The 22,767-nt window shown below is 32.8% G+C and overlaps 2 protein-coding genes across 2 annotated transcripts; both read right to left on the reverse strand.

Annotated features, from left to right (window-relative positions):
• Window positions 1-8,256: 8,256 nt before the first annotated feature.
• On the reverse strand, window positions 8,257-22,240 carry LOC117129018. Its single transcript, XM_033282329.1, has 2 exons — window positions 18,563-22,240; window positions 8,257-16,756 (listed from the first exon to the last, which is right to left on the reverse strand). Exon 1 carries the CDS (start codon window positions 20,217-20,219, stop codon window positions 18,999-19,001), a length of 1,221 nt encoding a protein of 406 aa, XP_033138220.1. The 5' UTR covers window positions 20,220-22,240; the 3' UTR covers window positions 8,257-16,756; window positions 18,563-18,998.
• LOC117129310 lies at window positions 15,017-15,664 on the reverse strand. Its single transcript, XM_033282879.1, has one exon. The coding sequence runs from the start codon at window positions 15,662-15,664 to the stop codon at window positions 15,017-15,019; it is 648 nt and encodes a 215-aa protein (XP_033138770.1).
• Window positions 22,241-22,767: the final 527 nt, after the last annotated feature.

The following is a 22,767-nucleotide window of genomic DNA, read 5'->3' on the forward strand; positions in this document are numbered from 1 at the left end:
TCTAGTTAGAAAATTAAACAATGAATGTCTAATATAATAAGAGATTTCTAGCTCTAATTAGTACGAGGTCTTTTGAGAATGAGCCCAAAAGTAAATAATCCATGCGGACTAGTTAAGGTCCAAAATAGATAATATCGTACTAATCAAACAGTATAGAGTAGGACATGGACTTTCACAATCCAACAATTGATATCAGAGCCAGGTTGACGAGATAAATTCAAGAATACCAAAATACCCTTCGATTTATGTATAGGAAATATGTGTGGCAGAGATCAAGTCATAAGATCCTGAAAGTTAGTTGTGGGACATGAGATAAATGTGGTCTTTAGTTTGAAAAGGAGAATGTGAGATATCAAACAAAGTCGCACATTAGAAAATTAGACAATGAATGTCTAATATATAAAAAAAACCTACAAGCTTGTGTTCGATTATATGTCAATAAAAAAATATGCACCGTTAAGTTCTGAGGAAAAAAATAAACAAATATAATTTTTGGAAGATTAGTTGCATGCTTAATGCAACAATAACAAATAATATATATATAAATTCGTACTTATAGTAATGTCAATGATCATGCCATTCAAAAGAAAAATATTTATTAATCTTTCTCTAATGATTTGTTTAGAGGTATCTGGGTACCGAAATTAGAGATTTCTAGTTTATATGGATATTTTCTAACCCTCCCTACACATAAACTGACTTTTTCATTTGACAATGAATTACTTAAAGAGGTTAGGAAATTCCATGGCAAATAAAAAAAAGGTCACAAAACTCCAATCCACTTCGTGTTAGAACGAGTTCAATATTGTTATGAGTTATTAGGCAGAAAATTACATACATCAAAATTATTTCTTTTAGCTTTCTCTTATAAAACTTTTTAGCAATATCTTATTATAAAAGCAAAAATTTATACATGTAAAATATTTGTATGGGTCTTTCTCAATCTAAATTTTCAAGGGAAATTTGCCAAAACTAACCCACAACTTGATTTTAACCCCAAATCTATACCCAAATTTGAATCAAATGCAAAACTAACCTAAAAGCGTTGTGAAATTACAGTCCAGTCTATTGTGACCAAACAAAAAAACAGAAGCTATTTTTACGAATATAGTCCTAGTAAGTCGTCCGAGTCGTCTGAGATGTTGAAAGTCATCTCGACAACTTCAAAGTAAGTCTTATGGTGTAACTGATCTTAAAAATAATGTATAAATTTTTTAAAAAATATTTTGATAAGCGAAAAATTAAAATTATGTAATTATAAACAGTTTTAAGTGATATAAATTAAAATATAACAACATTGAATTGTTTTCAACATATATGAGTGTAGGTAGTGAATCATGGTATTCTTTGGTCTAGGGTTTGGCAACATATGTTGTAGTATTATATGTATTCTTAGGGTTAGATTTTGGAAAGCTTGAATGGTTTTTTGAAAAATTAATTTTTTACCTATACGTGCTTATTTTCGTGTATAGTAAAATTAATTTGATTTTATGAAGTGTTTAGTTAGTTAATTAAGTTTAGGGATTATGTTTAGGGTTTAGACGACTTACATTTCAGTCATCTGGTGAAGAAATTAAAACAGACGACTTACAAGTAAGCCGTCTAGGAAGTCGTCTGAATCAAAAAAATTTATCTAATTGGATTTTTTGTCTCCCTATATAAAGAAAAATTTACACATTCTCTCTCCTCCTCTCAAATGGTTGCAACAAAAATGTAATGTTCATCATTCTAAAACTCTTCAACCTCTCTATAATCTCTTTGATTTGAAAACACCAAACTTTATATGAATTTTTCAGTTTTGTCTCATGTATTTCTTACTAATCTATCTCTTTTGGAGGTTTTAATCATATGGTACTCATCTTCCACTAATTTAAAGGTAGATCTATTAATTTTAGATATGTATTTTTGTGTGTTCTATAAAGGTAGATTTATCTAATCTTCCACTCATTTTCTCTATTTTTAAGTCATTTGAACGTTTTTGGATATGCAGGTTTTTCAGATCTGGATTTGAAGTCCAGATGACTTCCATGAAGTCCAGACGAATTCGAGGAAGTCTTCCAGACGACTTCCAGGAAGTCGTCTGGACTTCTAGGAAGTCATCTAGACTTCATGGAAGTCATCTGGAATTCATGGAAGTCTTCTTAATAGATCTGAGCGTTTTGGTAAGTTTTTATGTCTCATTTTTCTTCATTTGGTAACTTCTTGTTGTATAAAGTTCTTACTTTCTTCCCAAACTAAAACTCTCCAAACCCACTCTAATATCTTTGACTTGAAAATACCAAACTTTATATGAATTTTTCAGTTTTGTCTCATGTCTTTCTTACTAATCTTTTTTTTTTCAGATTTTAAATCAGTTGATACTCATCTTCCACTCATTTAAAGGTAGATCTATTATTTTTAGATATGTATTTTTGTATGTTCTATAAAGGTAGATTTATCTAATCTTCCACTCATTTTTTCTGTTTTTAAGCCATTTGAACGTTTTTGGATATGCAGGTTTTTCAGATCTGGATTTGATATGCAGGTTTTTTCAGATCTGGAAGACTTCTGGGACGACTTACTTGTTAGTCGTCTGGAAGTCGTCTGGACTTCCTGGAAGTCTTCTGAGAAAGTCGTCTGGACTTCCTGGAAGTCGTCTGGACTTCCTAAAAGTCGTCTGATAAAGTCGTCTGGACTTCCTGGAAGTCGTGTGGAAGTCGTCTGGACTTCCTAAAAGTCTTCTGACAAAGTCGTCTGGACTTCCTAGAAGTCGTCTGAAAGTCGTCTGGACTTCCTAAAAGTCATCTGGACTTCCTGGAAGTTTTCTGACAAAGTCTTCTTCCATGTCAAGTGGAGTCCAAGCTTGTCTTTGTAGATGAATTATCTATAATAGTTTTGTTTGTGGTCTGTTTTGTGAATTGCATATCTACTCTTTTAGTTGTGATTTTTTTGTAAAATCAGTAATAATGTTTCCCAAGATGTAATACATGTGCTAACAGTGTGTTTACACATTTTCAAATCAATGAAATAATAGACTTCAGTAGCCTTTTTCTTATCTTTGGATCTCTCATATGCAATAATAAACTCCAATGGCCTTTTTCTCATCTTAATAAACAAGAATGTTGGTAGTTTTATATTGATACAACATTTTAAGAAGTATTTTAACCCTTCTTCCAACTCATAACAATAATCATCATTATTGTCTATAACAATAATACTTAAGAGATGGAAACAAACAATAGTAACTAGTGAAAGCATATCATATTTTTTATAAGTTTCCATTGAAAAACTTAGTCAAATTTAGTAAAAACTAAGGGAGAGAATATATTTTGTAAATATGAGTTTTACATATCTTGAAGTTACTTATCACTCTTAAAAATACAAGCTATTCAAAAACTAACGTAGAAGACTTAAAAACTAGCGGAGAAAACTTCCACGGAAGTCTTCTCGGATCAGTTAGAAACTTTAATTAACGTGAATGTTCGTAACCTCATAAATATCACCAATTAAGTTACAAATTTCATTCAGTAGCACAAATATTCATTAATAAACATGAATTAACAAGAAAATGTTAAAAAGTCTTTATAGTTTTAGAGAAAATGCAAGTTTATTAAGCATTGACGCAGACGACATCCACGGAGGTCATCTAGTAGACTTCCAGAGAAGTCGTCCATTTAGGTCGACGCGGACGACTTCAATCTAAGTATTCCAGATGACTAAAATTTAAGTCGTCTAGTCAACGGAGAGGTTATTTTTGCAATTGACTTTGAAATCTGTTATTTGAGACGACTGAAAAATAAGTCGTCTACTTTTGTTTGGTTAAAAAAAATTCCAAAAAAACTAGACGACTTACATTTCAGTCGTCATAGGTTAGTTTTGCATTTGACTGGATTATTTCAGAAGTTTGACTTTCCTGGACGACTTACATTTCAGTCGTCTCGTAAAAATTAAAATATCAATATTTTTTTAAAACTAGACGACTTAGAATTAAGTCGTCATAGGTTAGTTTTGCAATTGAAAAAAAAACTTCAATATTTAATTATATATAGACGACTTACAATTCAGTCGTCCGTCAGACGACTTACTTGTAAGTCGTCCAGGATTTACGAGGTTTGACCAAAATCTCGGAATAAAATCATGGACGACTTACATGTAAGTCGTCGGGCGGATGACTGAATTGTAAGTCGCCTGGGTATAATTAAATATTGAAGTTTTTTTTGTCAATTGTAAAACTAACCTATAACGAATTAATTGTAAGTTGTATAGTGTTAATAAAATATTGATATTTCAATTTTCACCAGACGACTGAAATGTAAGTCGTCCGGAAAAGTCAAACTTCTGAAATAATCCAGTCAAATGCAAAACTAACCTATGTCCACTGAAATGTAAGTCGTCTAGGTTCTTTGGAGATTTTTTTGTAACCAAAAAAAATCAGACGACTTAATTTTCAGTCGTCTTAGAAAACAAATTTCAAAGTCAATTGCAAAAATAACCTCTGCGTTGACCACACGACTTCCAGGTAAGTCGTCTACAGCCAGTTGTCTGGACGAACAGATCTGGAAAAAAACTCGATTTCATACCTTAAATCGGTGAGATAACTTCCTTAGCACACATAAGGCTTCTTCAAGAACACAGAATCTTAAACGAAAGTGATCCACCCATAATTGTTAGCTTCTTTGACTCTATGAACCATAAAAAATGTAAAATCAAAATTTTGGTTTTTTTAGCTTAGTGTGGAGAGAAAGTGAGAGATATGTTGTGTTTAGTTCATAAGAATTGAAAAAGAAGAAGGATAACTCGATTTTGGGAGCATTAAGAGCTTCAAATTGGTTGTTTATGGTGGTTAGGGTATTGATGACAATGGCAATCTTGTAATTACTTGAAGATGATGAGGGTGAGAGAGTAAAAATGTCATTTTCGAAAAAAAAATTAAAAAAAAATTGATGACATTTTCGTGAATTATATGAACTTGTGGGGTGAATATGGCAAAACTAATTTCCAAAAAAAATGGAGGTTAGTTTTGTGTTTGACTTTAAATTGTAGGTCAATTTTGCAAAAAACCCAATTTTCAATGTTTCAAATATATATATATATATATATATATATATGTATATATAATTAACTCTAAACTATTAAAAAAACTGAATTATTAAGAAACGGGATTGCCTTGGGACAATCACACCATTATATAATGTTTGGTGTTGAAGTTGGTTTTCGAACTAAATTTTAAATAGCATATAATATATAATGTTTTTCTCAAAAGAAAAAAACAAACATAAAAATATAATGCTACATATGATTATTTTGTTTCCCTTGGTTGCACGACTTACCTTGTTCTCGCGTCTTTTTTGAAGATTTATATTTTGTATCAGTTCGCCAAATACTACGTAAAGTCATGTATACAAGCGGAACGAGCTTCTATGAAGAAAGCTATCTCTGCAAAAATAAAAAAATCGAAAGATCTGTATTTGGTGCTTCTGTGATCTAGCTTTGATTGGCTCATTGCTATGCGTTAAGTGTTAACGTAGTTGTTAACATACTTCCAAAATGTAAGAAGATTGAAGTCAAGATTCATAGAGAGTTTCACTACAAGAAAACACATGTATAACGACGACGGCTTTCGTGGTTATTTTGTCGTAAAATAGAGTTTACGATGAATTATTTACAAAAGCCTTTTCCTCGTTAAACGTTTTTCGTAACGTATATTTCCTCGTTAATTCGTCGTAAAGTTACGAGAAAAGATTTCGTCGTAAAGTAGTGTCAATAGTTTCGTTGTAAAAGCCACGTAAACTAATTCCTCGTAAAACTAACGTAAACATTTTCCTTGTAAAGTACATGTAACATGTTTCCTCGTAAAGTACACATAAAACTTTTCCTCGTAAAGTAGACGCTTGTTTTCGTCATTCTTTACGCGTAATCTTTATGACGAATCTGCATGTCTTTCGTAGTAAATTCTTCGCTAAAATTATTACAGTTTCCTCGTTAATTAGACGTAATTTAGCTACAAATTTGCTTCGATTATTTATTTTTTACAAAAAAATATATAATCAAATATATTTTTAAATTTATTTCAAAATTATTAAAAATATAAATAATAAATCAATACGAAAATATTTTATAAATATTTAAGATTCAAATTTATAATACAATAAAAATAAGAAAGAAAAAACTAAGGGTTGTTGTTTTGCATCTCCTCGAAGAGGTCTTGACTCTTCATCTCTACTTCTTCCTCATGCTCATGTGTGCAGGGTGGCTCTGGAACTGGATTTTGTCTCCGCATCTCCGCCAACATGGTCTCCAATTGACGATTTCCAGCCGCTAGAACGTCCTCGACTTAACCCATACGAGCTGTGAACGCAGACCACGTCGAGTTCAACTCGAAACGCATCTGAGTTACTTCATCAACCCGTCTCTGACCATAAAACGATGTTGCTCTTGGGACATCATTGACGGAACCAATCCCCAACGTAGATCTCTTTTTCTTAGGGACAACCTTGAAAAAAAAAAGATTAATGTTAGTGATAAAAATTAGATTAAATGAATAATAATAAAAAATTTAAAAATATTTACCTCCTCGTACATCTGATCAGGTGTGGATAATGTGACCGGTATTCCATCGGGGACTGCTGGGTCATCTGGGTTTGGCGGTCTTCAATCCGAGCAACCACCTTGTTGTAGATTTGCTCGGACCTAGGATCTACAAATTGTCCAGCCTTGTTCTTGTGGGTCCTCTCATAAAGATCCTTAAGAGACGAGAGAACTTCTGTCTCTTTGGCCAAAAAAATATTTAAAAAAGTTAGAATATATTTTTAAAAAAATAATTAACATATTTACCATATCCAAACGGACACCGGCGTGGGGGGGGGGGGGGGGGGGTTTACCCGTAGAGGGAAGCATCGGCCCGTTGCCGTGCTCATCTTTCGTCAGACGGGAGGTGGAGCAACTGTTGGATACTTTAATGGACGATGGCAGGTTCCAATAACGGATTAGGCCATCCCACACATCCTTGGTGAGCTCAGCGGGTTTTCTCTGCTCATAACCCTACACAATCCAATCATCTTTCCAGTTGGATACCGTGTCCAACAATCGACCTTTCGCCTTCCCGACAAACGCTTTCTTCACCCTCTCGTTCACCCCTATGGACCAATGATATTTTTGCTGTAACAGAAAAAAATTAGATTAATAATTAGCTTAAAAATAATAAAAGTCGTAATAATAAAAAAATAAAGTCTATATAATTAATTAATAGTAACTTATATCGAACATTTTGAACCATGTCTTTCTGACGTGGTCCGGCGTCAATTTCCAGTTCGGATGAGTGTTGGGGAAGTAGCCTTTGATCACCTCGGTTACGTTCCGAACGACAGAGCAGTCAACCCCAATCATGAAAAAAATTAAAAGTATTTAAATTATTTATTATTGTTATAAAGCACAATAAAAATGTAATGTACCAAAAAATTCCATCCGATCAGTCAGGGTTTAAGGCTGGTAAACCTTCTCTGCCTGGCCGAGCGAGAAGGTCCTCGACAGTGTACATACCATAAGAAGCACTCGGCAGCACCAACAAATCGGGATGAATCTAGGCCGCCATCGGAGGAGGTGCCTCCTCTGGAACATGATCATGATGCGCGGGCGGCACATTAAACCGAGGAACCGGTGGTGCAACATACGGAGGAACCGATGGGGCACCAAAAGGAGGCGACTGGGAGACTCTCTGAGAAGACTGAATCATGTATTAATCATGTATTGTAAACATGTATTACAGTCATTATGAATCATTTGAGTTTTCGTCAATATCACTACAATGATCATTATCACTTGCATCAAACTCGTCTTAACCTGCTTCATATGTCATATTGTCCGGAAGATTTTCGTATTGACGGTTATCCTGGTCAATATGAAGGATGTCATCAGTTTCTTTTTCAGGTACTAGACTTCAATGATACATGCTTCTTCTTGCAAAGGTGGTTTTTTCTACAGAAACTATTCGTCCACAAGGTGTAACTTTGATAGAAACAAACCAAGTTATTGAGGAATCTCTAAGGCGAGGGTATGGGATGAAGCTAACTTGCTCGGCTTCAGAAGCTAAGATGAAAGGCTCAAATTTTTGTATCTTCTTCCAGAACTGACACCAACAACAACGAATATATTAAACCGAACACCTCTGTTCACAACGGAATCGAACCATTCACATTTGAAGAGGATGCATTACAACTTCACTAACCCTGAAAATTCCACTTTAATAATATCCTCCAAGATCCCATAAAAGTCTTTTTTGCGTTTCACACATATTATGAAGTTACTTTTTGCCCGCTGTCTCCCATACTCGTATGCATGAAAGGTAAAACCTCGTGTGAAATACATAGGTGATGTGGTGATGATATCTTTCAAATTACCCTTTGAGCAACTTTACTCTCTCAAATAAGAGGTTCAGTTTTACTACTTAGGGATCGAATTTATATGGAACGTGGGCAGACAATAGACTTTAGAAATCAAGGTTAAGCTAGGCAATTAAAACAGTAAACAAGCAGTAAGTAAATAGAACAGTTTAAATTTATAGGAGAAAGCTCTAGATCTAGGGATTATCAATCAAAAGATTCAAAACTGCAATTCAAGGATGCTAAGGGTTTTATAGCTTTAACTATAGAACTCGAATTCAATAAGGAAGTAATCCAGCTCTCGCATGAAATTACTAATCAGATATTTGAATCCTATGTTTCAGCTCTCGCATGTGAACAAGGAGTGAGTGATGATCAAACTAATGGTTGAGTGTTGATCGACACTACTTCAGACAAGCATTAACGCTCAATCAATAAGGTTCAACTAAATCCTAGCCCAACTGTTGTATGCGCCTATATATTTAATCCAACAGGATTCAGGTTCTGTTGCACTATCATGCCTATCAACTGTCCTGTTATTCAAGGTTCAAATAATCAGTCACACTCTCGTGCTTTTTCAACTATTCTAGATCCTAGTATTACAAGCTACCCTGGCGTAGAGATCTATAAACAACCCTAGCAATCCTAATAGAATATCGTTTTGACATTAATTAGCTCATGGAATGTCCAAATCTAGCAGGATGATTACTCAGACATGATAGAAGAAACACAAAACATAGTCTGAATGAAAAAAAAATCAATGACAAAACCAATTGGGTTCTAAATCAACTCTGAAGGAGTTCTAATCTTTCTCTCCAACCCTAAAACAAAGAATAAAACAAATTATAGAAAGCGTAGCCGTCAATAATGGCTTGGGAAACATATAAATAGAATTTTTAGTCGTCCACGGTCATTCTAGTAATTTGTGGTGACTTATGGGCCTAAGTCGGTCTTGAAATATGCTCGGCCCAGCTTCTTTCATCACCATTGATCCACACCAAGGGTCTGTCAATGATCGGCACTCCTTCATCTCCTCGACAGCTTCCTCTCGCGAATGAGAAAGACCAAACTCTTCAGTAAAACGGTCATAACTTTAGATCTAACCATCACATGGATAACCGGACGCATTGGAAATCTAACTCAAAGCTATGTCTTGTGTCAAAATATCAGCTCAATCGCACCGTGGGAAGGCCTCCATCCATAAATAAACATCTGACGCATATGTGCAGTTTTGCACCTCAAAAAGCTCCAAAATCACTGAAGTTCTCCAAAACGTTGGTGAACCTGAAAATACTCTAAAACAAACTGCAAACACATATAGTAGACTCTAAATAGGTCATATACCATGGTTTAAAAGAGGTAAAATACATGGTATATCAGGTGACCTTCGCTACTGGACCGTTGACGAAATCGTGAAACAAACAGTAATATGGATCATCATAATCAACCTACATAAAAATAACAACGTTAAAATTGCGTATTATATTTAAGTGTTTACCATTTTACAATGTTATTATTTGAGTTATTATTAAAACTAAAGTAACTTTTGGTAATGTTTAGAAATATGGATATTAGTATAAATGAGAATTGTTAGGAAACATGTTATAGCAGTATAAAAAAAATATATTGTCCTTTTTAGTAATTTTATTAATATAATTACATTAATTGTATTTTCATATTTAATTTAGTTTAACAATTTTATTAATTATATTACCTTAACAGTACATCACATCATTAATTAAATTTTCATAATAATAATAATAGTGCAAATTTTATTTATTAGTTAATCAACATTAACTTTGTGCCAGTTATAAAATAAAAAATGTAAAATAACTGGGTTTTTCATGTGGTCAAAAATTCCGTTTATTTTGTTTTACTAAAACTTTTTTTATATTTTAGTTTCAATCGGTGAAAAATTGCATAGCCAAAAACATAATTCCAAGACATGTTTTTGTGAACAAAATAATAACTTAATTCAAAATAATAAAAATGTATTACATTTATTTTCAATTAATTTTTCACTTCATATAATTATTTTACTAAATAAAAGTTCTTCTATTTCACTTAATTTAGCCATACACATAAAAAGAGTCATTTTATAAGTTTATAAAATCAGTTAGGCATGAATATTGGCTATCTATTTAGGTACTGGTTGTTCTTTTTGGGTATCATTATTATTATTTTTTGAAATTAGGCCACGATTATGAATATTATAAATTTATGTGTGGGTTTTGGGTTGAGTCCTTCTAGGTCAAGATGAGTTTGGTTCTGATTTATATAAACCTAAAAATATCTAAATAACAAATGTATCTGAAACGGGTTCGGATATTTGTACCGAAAATAACCATATTACCTGATTCGTTCAAGGTTTTTTTAATATAATTAGTTATATTACGATCCATCTAAAATATATAACACTAATTATGAAAAAAAATATTAATCTATAAAAATGTAAAACCAATATCTGCGCACCCGCATGGGTCAATATCTTGTAGTACTTAAGACTTCAACCACTTGAAAAAGTGTTGATATTTTCGATGGTCCAGCTCAATTGCGGATATTTCTGGTATTTCTTCTTCAACTTGCGTTCCAAACAAGCTGCAAAATAATAATTTATAATTAAGATACACACTGCAGTCGGTTAAATATATGTAATACACTTATACAATATTTACCTTTCCAACAAACATGTCACTACATCCCTGCAGTGGAGCAGAATATAAGTGTGGGTATATGCATATCCTCTTCACTAGACCACCATACTTCTTTCAATTTACCACCAACCCGCCCAATTTGGTAGAAAAATTCGGCAACACCGTCAACTACATATGTTGGCTCGAGTCCACCATCTTCATATCTTCAAGGAACTTTTTTTCTCATACGAACTATTGGTGCAAAGTAGTATGATATGAAGTGAGATGTTTCTGCTATCAAACTCCCAACAACTATTGACCCTTCCACTTTTGCAAGTTTTTATGGTTTTCCTTTCAAATGTTTCATGGAGTGCTCATACATATACATCCATCTGTAATGAACAAGTCCATTAAAAAATGTCTCGTATAGGAGGTGGTCAACTAGATGTTCCATGACGTCAAAAATGCAGGAGGAAATATCTTCTTTAGGTTGCACAATAAGATCTGAATGTTCTTATGAAGTTGTTTGATGACATCTTCCTTGAACGTATGTGTGCTCAGGTCCCTAAAGAATTCTCCAATGGTTGTATATTGCAAAGAAAAAAAATGCATTTATAACATATCATATCATATATATTATTTTATCAGCAATTTTTACTTTCAAGTGCTTCATGCCCATTTGTTGGAAGCAGCAAAGAAACAACGAATAGAAGTAGTCGTTGCATAAACACATGACAATCATGACTCTTCACTCCTGAGAACTTTTGATCTTGTTTAACATATCTTCAGAGATTCGAAACATAACAATCAAAAGCTTCAGGTCTGATACTACCTAGTTGAACAACGTTGTCTTTGCTTCTGAAGAAAACCAGAAGATGGGACTTGGAACCTTTCCATTGCTCTTGATATGTAACTCACTTCTTGAGAAAATATCAGGTAAGTCAAACCTTGACTTTTTTATGTCTTTTATCTTTCCTTGGACGTTTAGTATTATATTCATGATGTTGTCTAAAAAAATTATTCTATATATGCTTCATTTCGAGGTTGTGGCGCAAAAGAAGATCCTTCCAGTAAGATAGCTCCTATAATATACTATTCATGTGACAATTATGAGATACCCTATACTCATCAGACATATTTCCAGGAACATGTCAATTTCCTCCATGCCAAACTGTTTCTTGAGCTCTGTGGTAATCAATGTTTTTTTCGGTTTGTTCTCCACTTTAATAGGGAGGAGTATTGTCTCTGTCAACTCTTTTGCACCTAAACTAGGTCTTGTTTCTTCGGTACAGATGGGAAAGAGGAAGAAATCAATGATGACAATCAAGCCAACATGTCTTTCTACAATTCTTTAGTTGAAAAGCATATGTCATTCCAAGACAATAGGGACAAGATAACCTTCTATGTGTTGTCAATCTAGACAGCATCCTGTAAGCAGGAAATTCACTTATAGTCCACATCATAACTGCTCGCATCATAAAATTGTTTTTCATAGAACAATCATACGTCCTCACCCCTGCTAACGACAAGTCCTTCAGCTCTTGTATCAATGGTGAAGAAAAACATCTAACAACCGTTTTGGATGCTTCAGACAAACGACTAATATAATCTAGAATATAAATTCTTGTTCCATACACATCTCAGGTGGCAGGTTGTACGGCGTAAGAATGACTGGCCAAAAATAATATTCTCTCTTAGACATTCCAAATGGAATAAATACATTTGTGCATAACCCAATAGACATTCGGAATATTTCTAATGAAATATGGGTGTACCGTGTTAAAATGTTTCCACGCTCTAGCATCTGATGGATAAGAGTGAGAGATGTCAATCTAAGTCCCACGTCGGACATTAGACAAAGAAAAAATCTAATATATAAAGAGAAGTCCTACTCTAATAGTACGAGGCGTTTTGGAAAGGAAACCAAAAGTAAATCCATGCGGACTTGTATATTAGGTCCAAAGTGGACAATATCGTATTAATAAGATAAGATAGAGTTGGACATGGGATTTTACAATCCCAACAATTGGTATCAGAGCCAGGTTTGACGAAGATCTGCAAGAAGACCAAAAATACCCATTAAGTAAGAACGGGATAAGGAAGAAAAAGGAGGTTTGGCAGAAGATCATGAAACCTGTGATGTAGTGGGAGAAATATTCTCAAAGAAAGCCCTGCGATTACCGGTACAAGGTGGTGCCAAAGATGATTCGCCGAAGGAAACACACGAGATGGATGTGATCCTTGGCTTGAGGAGAAGAATGAGAGATCTCAATCTAAGTCCCACATCGGATATTAGACAAAGGAAAATCTAATATATAAATAGAAGTCCAACTCTAATAGTATGAGGCCTTTTCGGAAGGAAACCAAAAGTAAATCCATGCAGGCTTGTATATTAGGTCCAAAGTGGACAATATCGTACTAATAAGATAAGATAGAGTTGGACATGGGATTTCACAATCCCAACAAAGAGACCTCGCCATCCCTCTTGATATGTTAAGCATGCCATCTCATCGCTCTAGCAGTCCTCTCAGATTGATATAATATTTTTAACATGTTTGTAACTGGTGGGTACCACATCCTTTGGTACAGTACCCCTATTCTTCCACGTCCTTGCGGTTTGAATCGTGGCTTTTAGCTTCTCATTGTCTCTCCAGTAGATCATGCAGTTGTCAATGTAAACATCTATCATCTTAAAAGGCAACCCAAGACTATAAACTAATTTATGAGTCTCATAAAAAGATTCAGCTGACACGTTTTTTCTGGCAAATACTCTTTAAGCAATTCCGCTTATGCATCCATGCAATTCTCAGGTAATTATGATCCATCTTAATATTAATCATCCTAGTTGCTAGAGATAATTTAGAGGCAGCTTCTCTAGAACCAGTGTAGAATGGTTGAGTTGCAGCATCAAACATTTCTTAAAACCTTTTTGCATTCAAGTTACGTTCTTCAACATTTCCAGTTTTATCACCTATTGTTGCAGTATTTTCTAAAAAATTGCATCAATAATCATGTCATGAACCCTATCATGATCTACCATCTGCTCTTCATGATGGTAACTATTTAATTATTCAAATGATTTGGTTCTTCATTATTACATGCATCCTGAAAACTACTATTACTACTACTAGCTATTTTCCACCATAACCCTCTCCATATTGAAACCAAATATAGTATTGAGATGAAAAACCTATGTTGACTAAATGCTTCCATACATTTTCACTACGAGCAAATTTTATATAATTGCACTTTCGAGAAGGACATAACATCTTATTGCTTTCCTGAGTGATCGTTGTAAAGCCCGCCTGATACATGAATGTCTCCAGCCCGTTGAAAAAAGCATTCATCACTTCATCGGCTGAATCATTGTGCGTATACATCCAACTCGATAACTTGTAAATATTTATATCATCTGATATTTTTTTTTCTTGATTTTTTTTTCTTTTGTGTGTTTCTTTGTCATGAGAATGTATATATATTTATAGGAAATGTTTCGAGTTTGGTAGGTGAAGATATAACAATGGATATACAAGGAAAAAATTTACTATTGTATTACAACTCTTTAACATATACTTTACAACTTCAAGAATTTGGTAAAGCACCCTTATAACATGTTTCCACCAAAAATAATGGTAACATATTTTGTCGCAAAACCTTGTAATTATCAAGAACCTTACAACGAATCTTCTCTTTCCTCGTACATTAGACGTAATTTTAGACGTACATTACGAAGAACCTATTTCCTCGTAACTTTTTTTTGGGATCAAATTTCAAATTTATTTATCATGGCAAAAGAATATATGTACAACTATAATGAGTTTAAAGACTGAATTTTAATGGAACTATTGCTAGAATCTTAAACATGAGTCTCAAACCATCTTTGCATCAAACTATGTAACCTCGGGTTGGTGGAGTAATTGGTAGAAGTAATACGATTCCGAACAGTCATGTCGATCATCTTAGCAAGCTGGTCGGCTGTTTTACTACTGTATGATGTTTCCTCTCATTGCGTTCTCGCCAGATGTACTAGATAGTGGCTTGCAAGACCAGTCTCAGAAGAATGAATGTGAGGCGATCGTAGGATCCTGTCATCAGTGTAGACAGTGTGGTATTCAAGTCAGGGTCTGGATCAGTCCCGAGCAGGTTACCTACCGTCTTCAGCCAGAGCGTGAAGGTGTAAGGACAAGCAAAAAAAAGGTGATCCTTAGTCTCATCAAGCTCACCAGAGTAGAGGCAGTGTTGCGGCTGGCCCCAAACACTAGAGCGGTGACCAGTGGAGAGCCTATCTCTGATTGCAAGCCAAGGGATAAACCCAAAACGTGGAACACCTTGAGGAAACCACACAATTTTACTCCACAAAACTTTCTCCTTCTGCTGCCTGATTTGATTCCAAGTTTCTGTGGAGACAAATGTGGTGCCAAAGTCAACAATACCAGCTTTTCCATCAGTTAGTTTACGTTGAAACCCTTGAATCTCAGCTACCAAGCTCTGGATTTGTCTTTCTCGACATCTACGGAATCTCCATTCATCATCACGAAGAACATCACAGATCCTTGTCTCCCTACTAATACCCAACTTTTGCATGCCAATTTCATCAGCAATCTCAATGAGACGACCCTTAGAAAGCCACTTATCAGACCAAAACCGCACAGTTCGACCATCCTTAAATTCCATTAATAGGAACTCTTTAGCCAAGGACCGAAATCTCAACAACTTACGCCATGCCCAAGACCCTAGCCCTCAATCCCTTGCATCCCAGAAGGTCTCTTCTCGCAGTAAGAACCTTTTGACCCAGATGACCCACAATGACTTTGGTTTGGAAAAAAGGTGCCAGATAAGCTTCAGAGAGAATACAGTACTGCTCACCTCCTTGATGCGTCGAATCCCTAGACGTTATGTTAGGTGATCCACTCCAGATAAAGGCCGAACACATGCTTTCAATATCATCAATACAGCTCTGTGGGAGACAAAATGCAGCACACCAGAAGTTCGTGATACTTGCTATGACTGACTTGATGAGAAGTAACCTTCCCGCGTAGGACAAGGCTTTACTCGTCCATGACAGGAGACGGTTCCTTATCTTTGTTGTGAGAGGTTCATAGTCACTACGGGTCATGACCTTTGTAGTGAGAGGGAGGCTAACGTACTTAATAGGTAGGGCAGAGATGGATAGACCTGATCCAGCCGCCACACCCTCAAGAGCCATCGTAAAATCATAGTAATTTACGACGAAATCATATTCCATTGTAACTTTACTACAAATTTACGACGAAATCATATTCCATCGTGAAGTCGTAGCAATTTACTCATAAATTTACTCGGAACCTTTTTCCTTGTTATAGGCTTGTTTTCTTGTAGTGGGTCATTGATAATATTTTTAAACTTTGTAATATTATAGTTATCCAGCGTTAAAAAATACATTTCCAACCCTTAATTATTTCACTTATTCATATTATCTGCATCTAAACCTAATTCATATTCTCTATCTATTCACACTATTTTCTCCATCTCTTCCTTCACTGTTCTTTTCTTTCTTCTTCATCCTTTTCATTTTTTCTCTTGTTTCTACTCGGATCCTTTTTTTCATTTTATTTTAGATTTTCTCTTCTTTTCATTCTTCTTTATGTTTTTCCTTGATCTCCTCTTCGTTCTTCTTCGCTTCACCCAAAAAATGTCCACTTTTCTTATTCTTCATTGTTTCTGTTTTTATATCTCCTTCGGCTTTCAAATCTTCCTTCAATCTTCAAATTCTCTTTCAACTTTCTTCTTTTTATGTACAAATCCAAAAATTTACTAGAAAATCAGAAAAGCTCAGAGAGTATAACAACTCAGAAAACACAGTTTTACTAAGTTGTTAAATAGTTCGAGTAAAACTTGGAAAAATTGTAGAACTTGATAAAACTAGGTGCTAGTTATACCAAGTTGTACTATTATGTGCTAGTTATATAAAGTTGTACCATCGTCGAGGTACAACTTGGTAAAACTAGAACTTAGTTTTCCCAAGTTATACAATTGTCTATGTATTAATCTTGGAGCATAACAATATTTTTTCGTAGCCACGTGACATCAGTAGGATGATTCTTTAATCTTTAGAAAAATAAGTTGGTCGATATAAATATATATTATACTTTTTATTAAACTAATATGATTAGTAGTGTACAAAAGAAAATTATCAATACTTTCCTTAAATAAAAGCACCGAAATTACTTAATATGATTAACATATATATGATAATTAATGGTTATGAATAATACATGTTTGATAACAATTTTTGTATCCTATCTCTTTTTTTGTTTAGTTTTATATTATTAAAAGAAATTAAATAATCACATTAAGCATATAATAAAAAAAATTAGTTTTTTTTATTATATATTATATTTTGACTTCTTTAAAACGACTATTACTGAAAATGATAAAAGTCCCACATTAATTTTTTTGTGATCAATGGTTTAACTTTTGTTTTGTTCAAGCAAGATAAAAATGATCATACATCGTATAAATATGAAGTCTCAGTAATAAATATTCATATTATATATATAATATCATTTAAATTAAATTATATACTATATACAAATATAAAAATATGTTAATTTCAAAATTTTCAATGAAAACTTATTGAGATCTTAATATTTTAATTTTAAAATTTGTATTACAAATATCAAATTAAAAGTCTTGTGATTAACGGTTTAAATTTTTGTTACATCAAATATACAATTGTTAATAAAATCATATGAGTAGGAATTGTCAATAATAAATATTTATACTAAAATATACTACATATATATATATATATATATATATATATATATTTTAATATCACTAAAGTTTAATTATAACCATATAAAGTAAATAAAATTATTGTTTTGATTTATTTACCAAAAACATGATTGTAAATAAACAAAAGTTATTGGTTTTAAATTATGTGCTTACTCAAATGTATATGCTTTTATGTACACAAATTCTTTTTTAAATAGGTGATTTCTAATATGTTATTTGATCGAGAGAATCCCATGAATACACTTCTTCAAATCGAAGTGATTTTTAATATTAGAAGCACTATATATTATTTCATTCAGATTAAATAATTTAGTCTTGATTTTTATTCCTAAAATGATTTTAATGAAATATCATGACAAGATTTTAATTACCTCTTTTCGAGTTTGTTCGAAGAATGAGAGATTTGATCATTCGGCTAATATTTGTTTCTCCCTACTACCCTATCTAGTATTATAATTATAAGAATGAGAGATTTGAACTATTTATTATAACTTTTCTGGTTTTTCATTTAATAAATCAAACAGCCCTTAGTTTATACATAGTTTACATATACTAGAATGGTAAAGTATTATATATATATAGAGTTTTTAATACAGAGTTTATAATAAAAAGCATAATTAAAACATTTATAATAAAAAGTAAATTAAAACATATATGAAACAGATTGAAATATAACTTAAAATTAAAACAGAAATATGGGCGGTTAGACCAGCCACTTAAACATAAAGCATAATACTAAAACGAGAAAATGAAACAAGAAAGATATAATTGAAACTTTATTTATTAAAAACTTACTTAAAAAGAGATTGTAGCAATGTTCTCGATTACAAGGACTGGAGAGAATGTAAGAGGGGATATAAATGAAAGAGTAGAAGAATGGGAGAATGAGAACTTGGTTTACAACTGAAGCAAAGACTCCTTTATATAGGAGTTTACAAGGGTGAAATTATGAAAATAAAAAATAAAAATAAAAATAAAAGTGGCAAATATGGATAACTCCACTAGCAAAAGCTTGCTCCATTAAGCTCCATAATTGTTTGCTGTCTGCTGGAAGTGGACCTTGGTCTTCATGGCTACAGGAGAAAGCACTTATTTGATGTTTTGATTTTTATCGAGTATTGCGACAAGAGATCGTGGAAAATATTTGTAACAATGTAACCGTATCTGACAGAGTTGCAACAAAGATATGTTTTGGATTTTGAGGAGATTTGCATTTCTTGGGGAGAGAGATTTAAACTCCACTGTTGCCGAAAATTTCTTCATCGATGTCTGGTACTTGGGACCCTGAATCACTCCCTGAAGTACGAGAGATTTGATTTGACATTGACGGTAGAAATTGTAAGGAGATAGCCTTAATTTCTTCTTCAGATTTTGCACCTGCCAACATTGCTAACATTTTGGATTTTTGAGCCAAGAAAAAGGTTGTCTCTGGTGTTTGGTTCTGTGTTTGGTTAAGTGTTTGGATTTTTGAGTTTTGTTCTTTTATCCAGGTAAGAATATTTGACAGGTAAAGGTTTGAGGGAATTTTGTATTTATCCCACCACTTGACTCTGAATTTTCTTCGGATAACAGGAATTGGATCAGAAGTAAATTCTAGAGTCCATGAAAAAACCCAAGGAAAATGAAATTTTGAGTGGAAGAGGGCTAGTGGGGGAAATTTCTTTTCTTCTTCAGACGGAATGAAATTTGTCTTGAAGATTTGGAATGATTTTTGGATATTGGGTTTAAATATTTCTGTGACAGAACCAAAGTAGTTCCACCATGGTATGAACCAATAGGGAGATTTGGATAAGTTACAGGTGGTGTCAAAGAAGATCAACCACATGTGTTTGTGTTTAGGAGATTGGATCAAAAAGGAATTGCACCATGCTTGGCAATAATCCCAATAGTTAAAGGGGACATTGTAACAAGGGAGATTTTTAAGATCTTCTGGAAAATTTAGATTGTCGTTAAGATCATATTCCCAATCACATGGCGCAATGATTTTATGGATTTTGAATGTGGAATAAGCAGCATCAGTGTGGTTTTCGTTTAGATAAAAATGTTTGAAGGACACTGAATCTGTAATTTCCAAAATGGTTTGAAAGAATAACACAGTTTTATCTGTATTATGTGGTTTAAAGAAATTGTTTTTGCCAAAATATTTTTCGATTGTTAAAAACGGATCATTGTTCACAAAAAATCCCTTTTCGATATTTATAATATTTTGGTATGTGTGTTTTTCAAAATACTCTGATGGAGTGGTTTGGGAAATCTGCTTCAAAATAATTTGTGAATTATTTGAAGGTTTTGAAACAATTTTTGAGGTATGGTTTTCTCTTGAAATCATTTTTGAAGGGACCTTGTTATTTTTTGAAATAGCTTGAGAAGGAAGGTTTTTGGAAGATTCTCCCGACTCTTGCTTTGAAAAACTAAGCTCGAAAGCTTTTTGCAATTGTAACATTTGATTCATGATAGCTTATGGAGATTGGAGAGATTTTAGGGTGGTTGGTATTTCTTCATTTTTAGCACTCTTTTTTGTTACTGAGATCCAGGGTTCTGTTTTTGGGCTAGTGTTTGTAGGTTCGGGTTTTTCTGAGATTGGTTCCAGGGACATTCCCTTGCCTTTGTCAATTATCTTCTTTGGGGGCATTGTACCTGTTTTGGAGAAATTCTCTTGTCAAAAAATCTGGGACAAAGTTTGAATCTCCTTTTATAAATTCAATTTCAAAATAAAAAATACTCAAAATCGCTTGCCATCGCGCAAAAATTTGTTTTGATGCAAGGTTTTTCACATCCTTTTGTAAAACATCCTTAGCACTTTTGCAATCAATTCTTAAAAGAAATTTTTTATTTAAAAGATCGCTTTGAAATTTTTGAATACATAAAACTATACTCAAGATTTCCTTTTTAATAGTAGAATAGTTCTTTTGGGTGTCGTTCCAGTGTGATGACGTAAATTGCACAATACTTTCGCGACCATCTAGCTTCTTTTGTTTAAGAATACCCCATATCCTATATCAGAAGCATCTGTTTCTACGATTTTCTCTAAATCCGGATCTGCTATGTGCAGACATGAGATTTCTAAGACCTGTTTTTTAATCCTTTGAACTATTTCAGTATGTTCTTTTGTCCAAGGAACTGGATTTTTCTTTAGACGATTGTGCAAAGGTTTAGCTATTCTATTTATATTAGGAAAGAAATCTAAAACATAATTGAGACTTCCAAGAAACCTTTGTAATTGAGTTTTATCAATAATTTTATCTGGGAATTTACTTGCAAATTCTAAAGATCTTTCAATAGGGGTTATCATACCTTGTGATATGTAATGACCTAAAAATCTGATCTTTGTTTGAAATAGGGACATTTTTGTTTTGGAAACAACAAGACCATTCTTTCTAGCAACGTAATAGAATGTTTTGAGATTTTTGAAATGTTCATCAATAGAATGTGAAAATATTAGTATATCATCAATGTAGACAATGCAAAATTTTGAATAATCAGAGAATATATCATTCATGATTCTTTAAAATTCAGAAGGTGCATTTTTTAAACCAAATGGCATTACATTCCATTGGTACTGACCAAAAGGGACTGTAAATGCTGTTTTATAACGATCATTCTCAGATATTTGAATTTGCCAAAATCCTGATTTTAGATCAAACTTTGGGAATATGTGGGCAGAGTAAAGTCTTTGAAGTAAATCTTTTTTATTTGGTATTGGATATCTAATCCATTTTAAAGCAGTGTTTAAAGGTTTGTAATTAATTACTAATCTTGGGGTTCCTCTTTCAATTTCAGAATTTTTATTTACATAAAAAGCAGCACAAGACCAAGGAGATCTTGATTTTGAAATTAGTCCTTTTTCTAGAAGATCCGAAATTTCTTTTCTACAATGTTTTTCTAATTCTGAGTTCATTTGAATTGGACGAGCTTTTGTGGGAATCTCTTTCTCAAGAAAATTTTCATCATAAAGTAAATCAACAATATGTTGTTTTCGATTCCAAAAAGCAGTTGGTAAATCTGAACAAATTTCTTTCTCAAATAACTTATTTAAGTTTGACATTTTTTCTTTTATCTCTTTTGAATTTAAGGTTTCTAAGGTTTTTTGAAGTAAAACTTCTGATTTTAAATGTTCCAGGTGGAAGGTTTTATTATGGATTAAAGAGTTTAGAAAGTTTTCTTGTATAGAACAAGCTTTTATTAAGTTTAGACTTCGCTTTTTTGGTGTTTCGAGAAATTTAAAAGATAATTTTATATTTTGATTTTTGAAGGAAATTTTATCATCCATAACTTTATATGGTGTGATCAAATTAATAAATGGTGTTCCTAAAATAACATTTTGATATATATCATCCGTGAGAACGAATGCAGTTTTAATAAGAATACTAGATTTTGACCCGCGCTTTTAAAGCGCGGGTTTATTTTTGTTTTTTTTTTGCAATTGACAAATATTTAGTAAATGTTACATTTTCATATATTTGTGTTTTATTTTATAAAAAACTTAAAAAATTTTATCTTTATTTATCGTATTTCATTTTAAATGACTATTTATGTTTAAAAAATCAAACTTTATTTTTTTAATGAATTAAGTTGGTATAACTCTGATAAATTAATTTTATCATGGGGTTAATATTTTAATTAAAAAATTATATACTTTTAATAAAGATTTATATTTTTCAATAAAAAATCAATTATTTTTATGAATGCTTCAATTATATAAATAAAAGAAAAAAATTATAATTAAGAATAGTTGAAAAAAAATTATTTGAATTTGGATTCAATGGCCCAAAGAAAAAAAAAAGTGAGAATTGAATCTGATTTTTTAATAGGTCCAAATGGCCCAAGAGAGATTTGATGTGGGCTGGATCCAAAAATAATGACTCAATATAGATTTGTTATTAATATTACTTAATTGCCCTTAATGAAACATGCAATGTTAGTGAAGGAAGGGGCAGACTAAGGTAATTATGACAATAGGATCCTGCTTTAATAGTATAGATTTTCTTTTAATATTGAAG

The sequence above is a fragment of the Brassica rapa genome, chromosome A10 (assembly GCF_000309985.2).
Source record: "Brassica rapa cultivar Chiifu-401-42 chromosome A10, CAAS_Brap_v3.01, whole genome shotgun sequence".
Classification (NCBI taxonomy): Eukaryota; Viridiplantae; Streptophyta; class Magnoliopsida; order Brassicales; family Brassicaceae; genus Brassica; species Brassica rapa.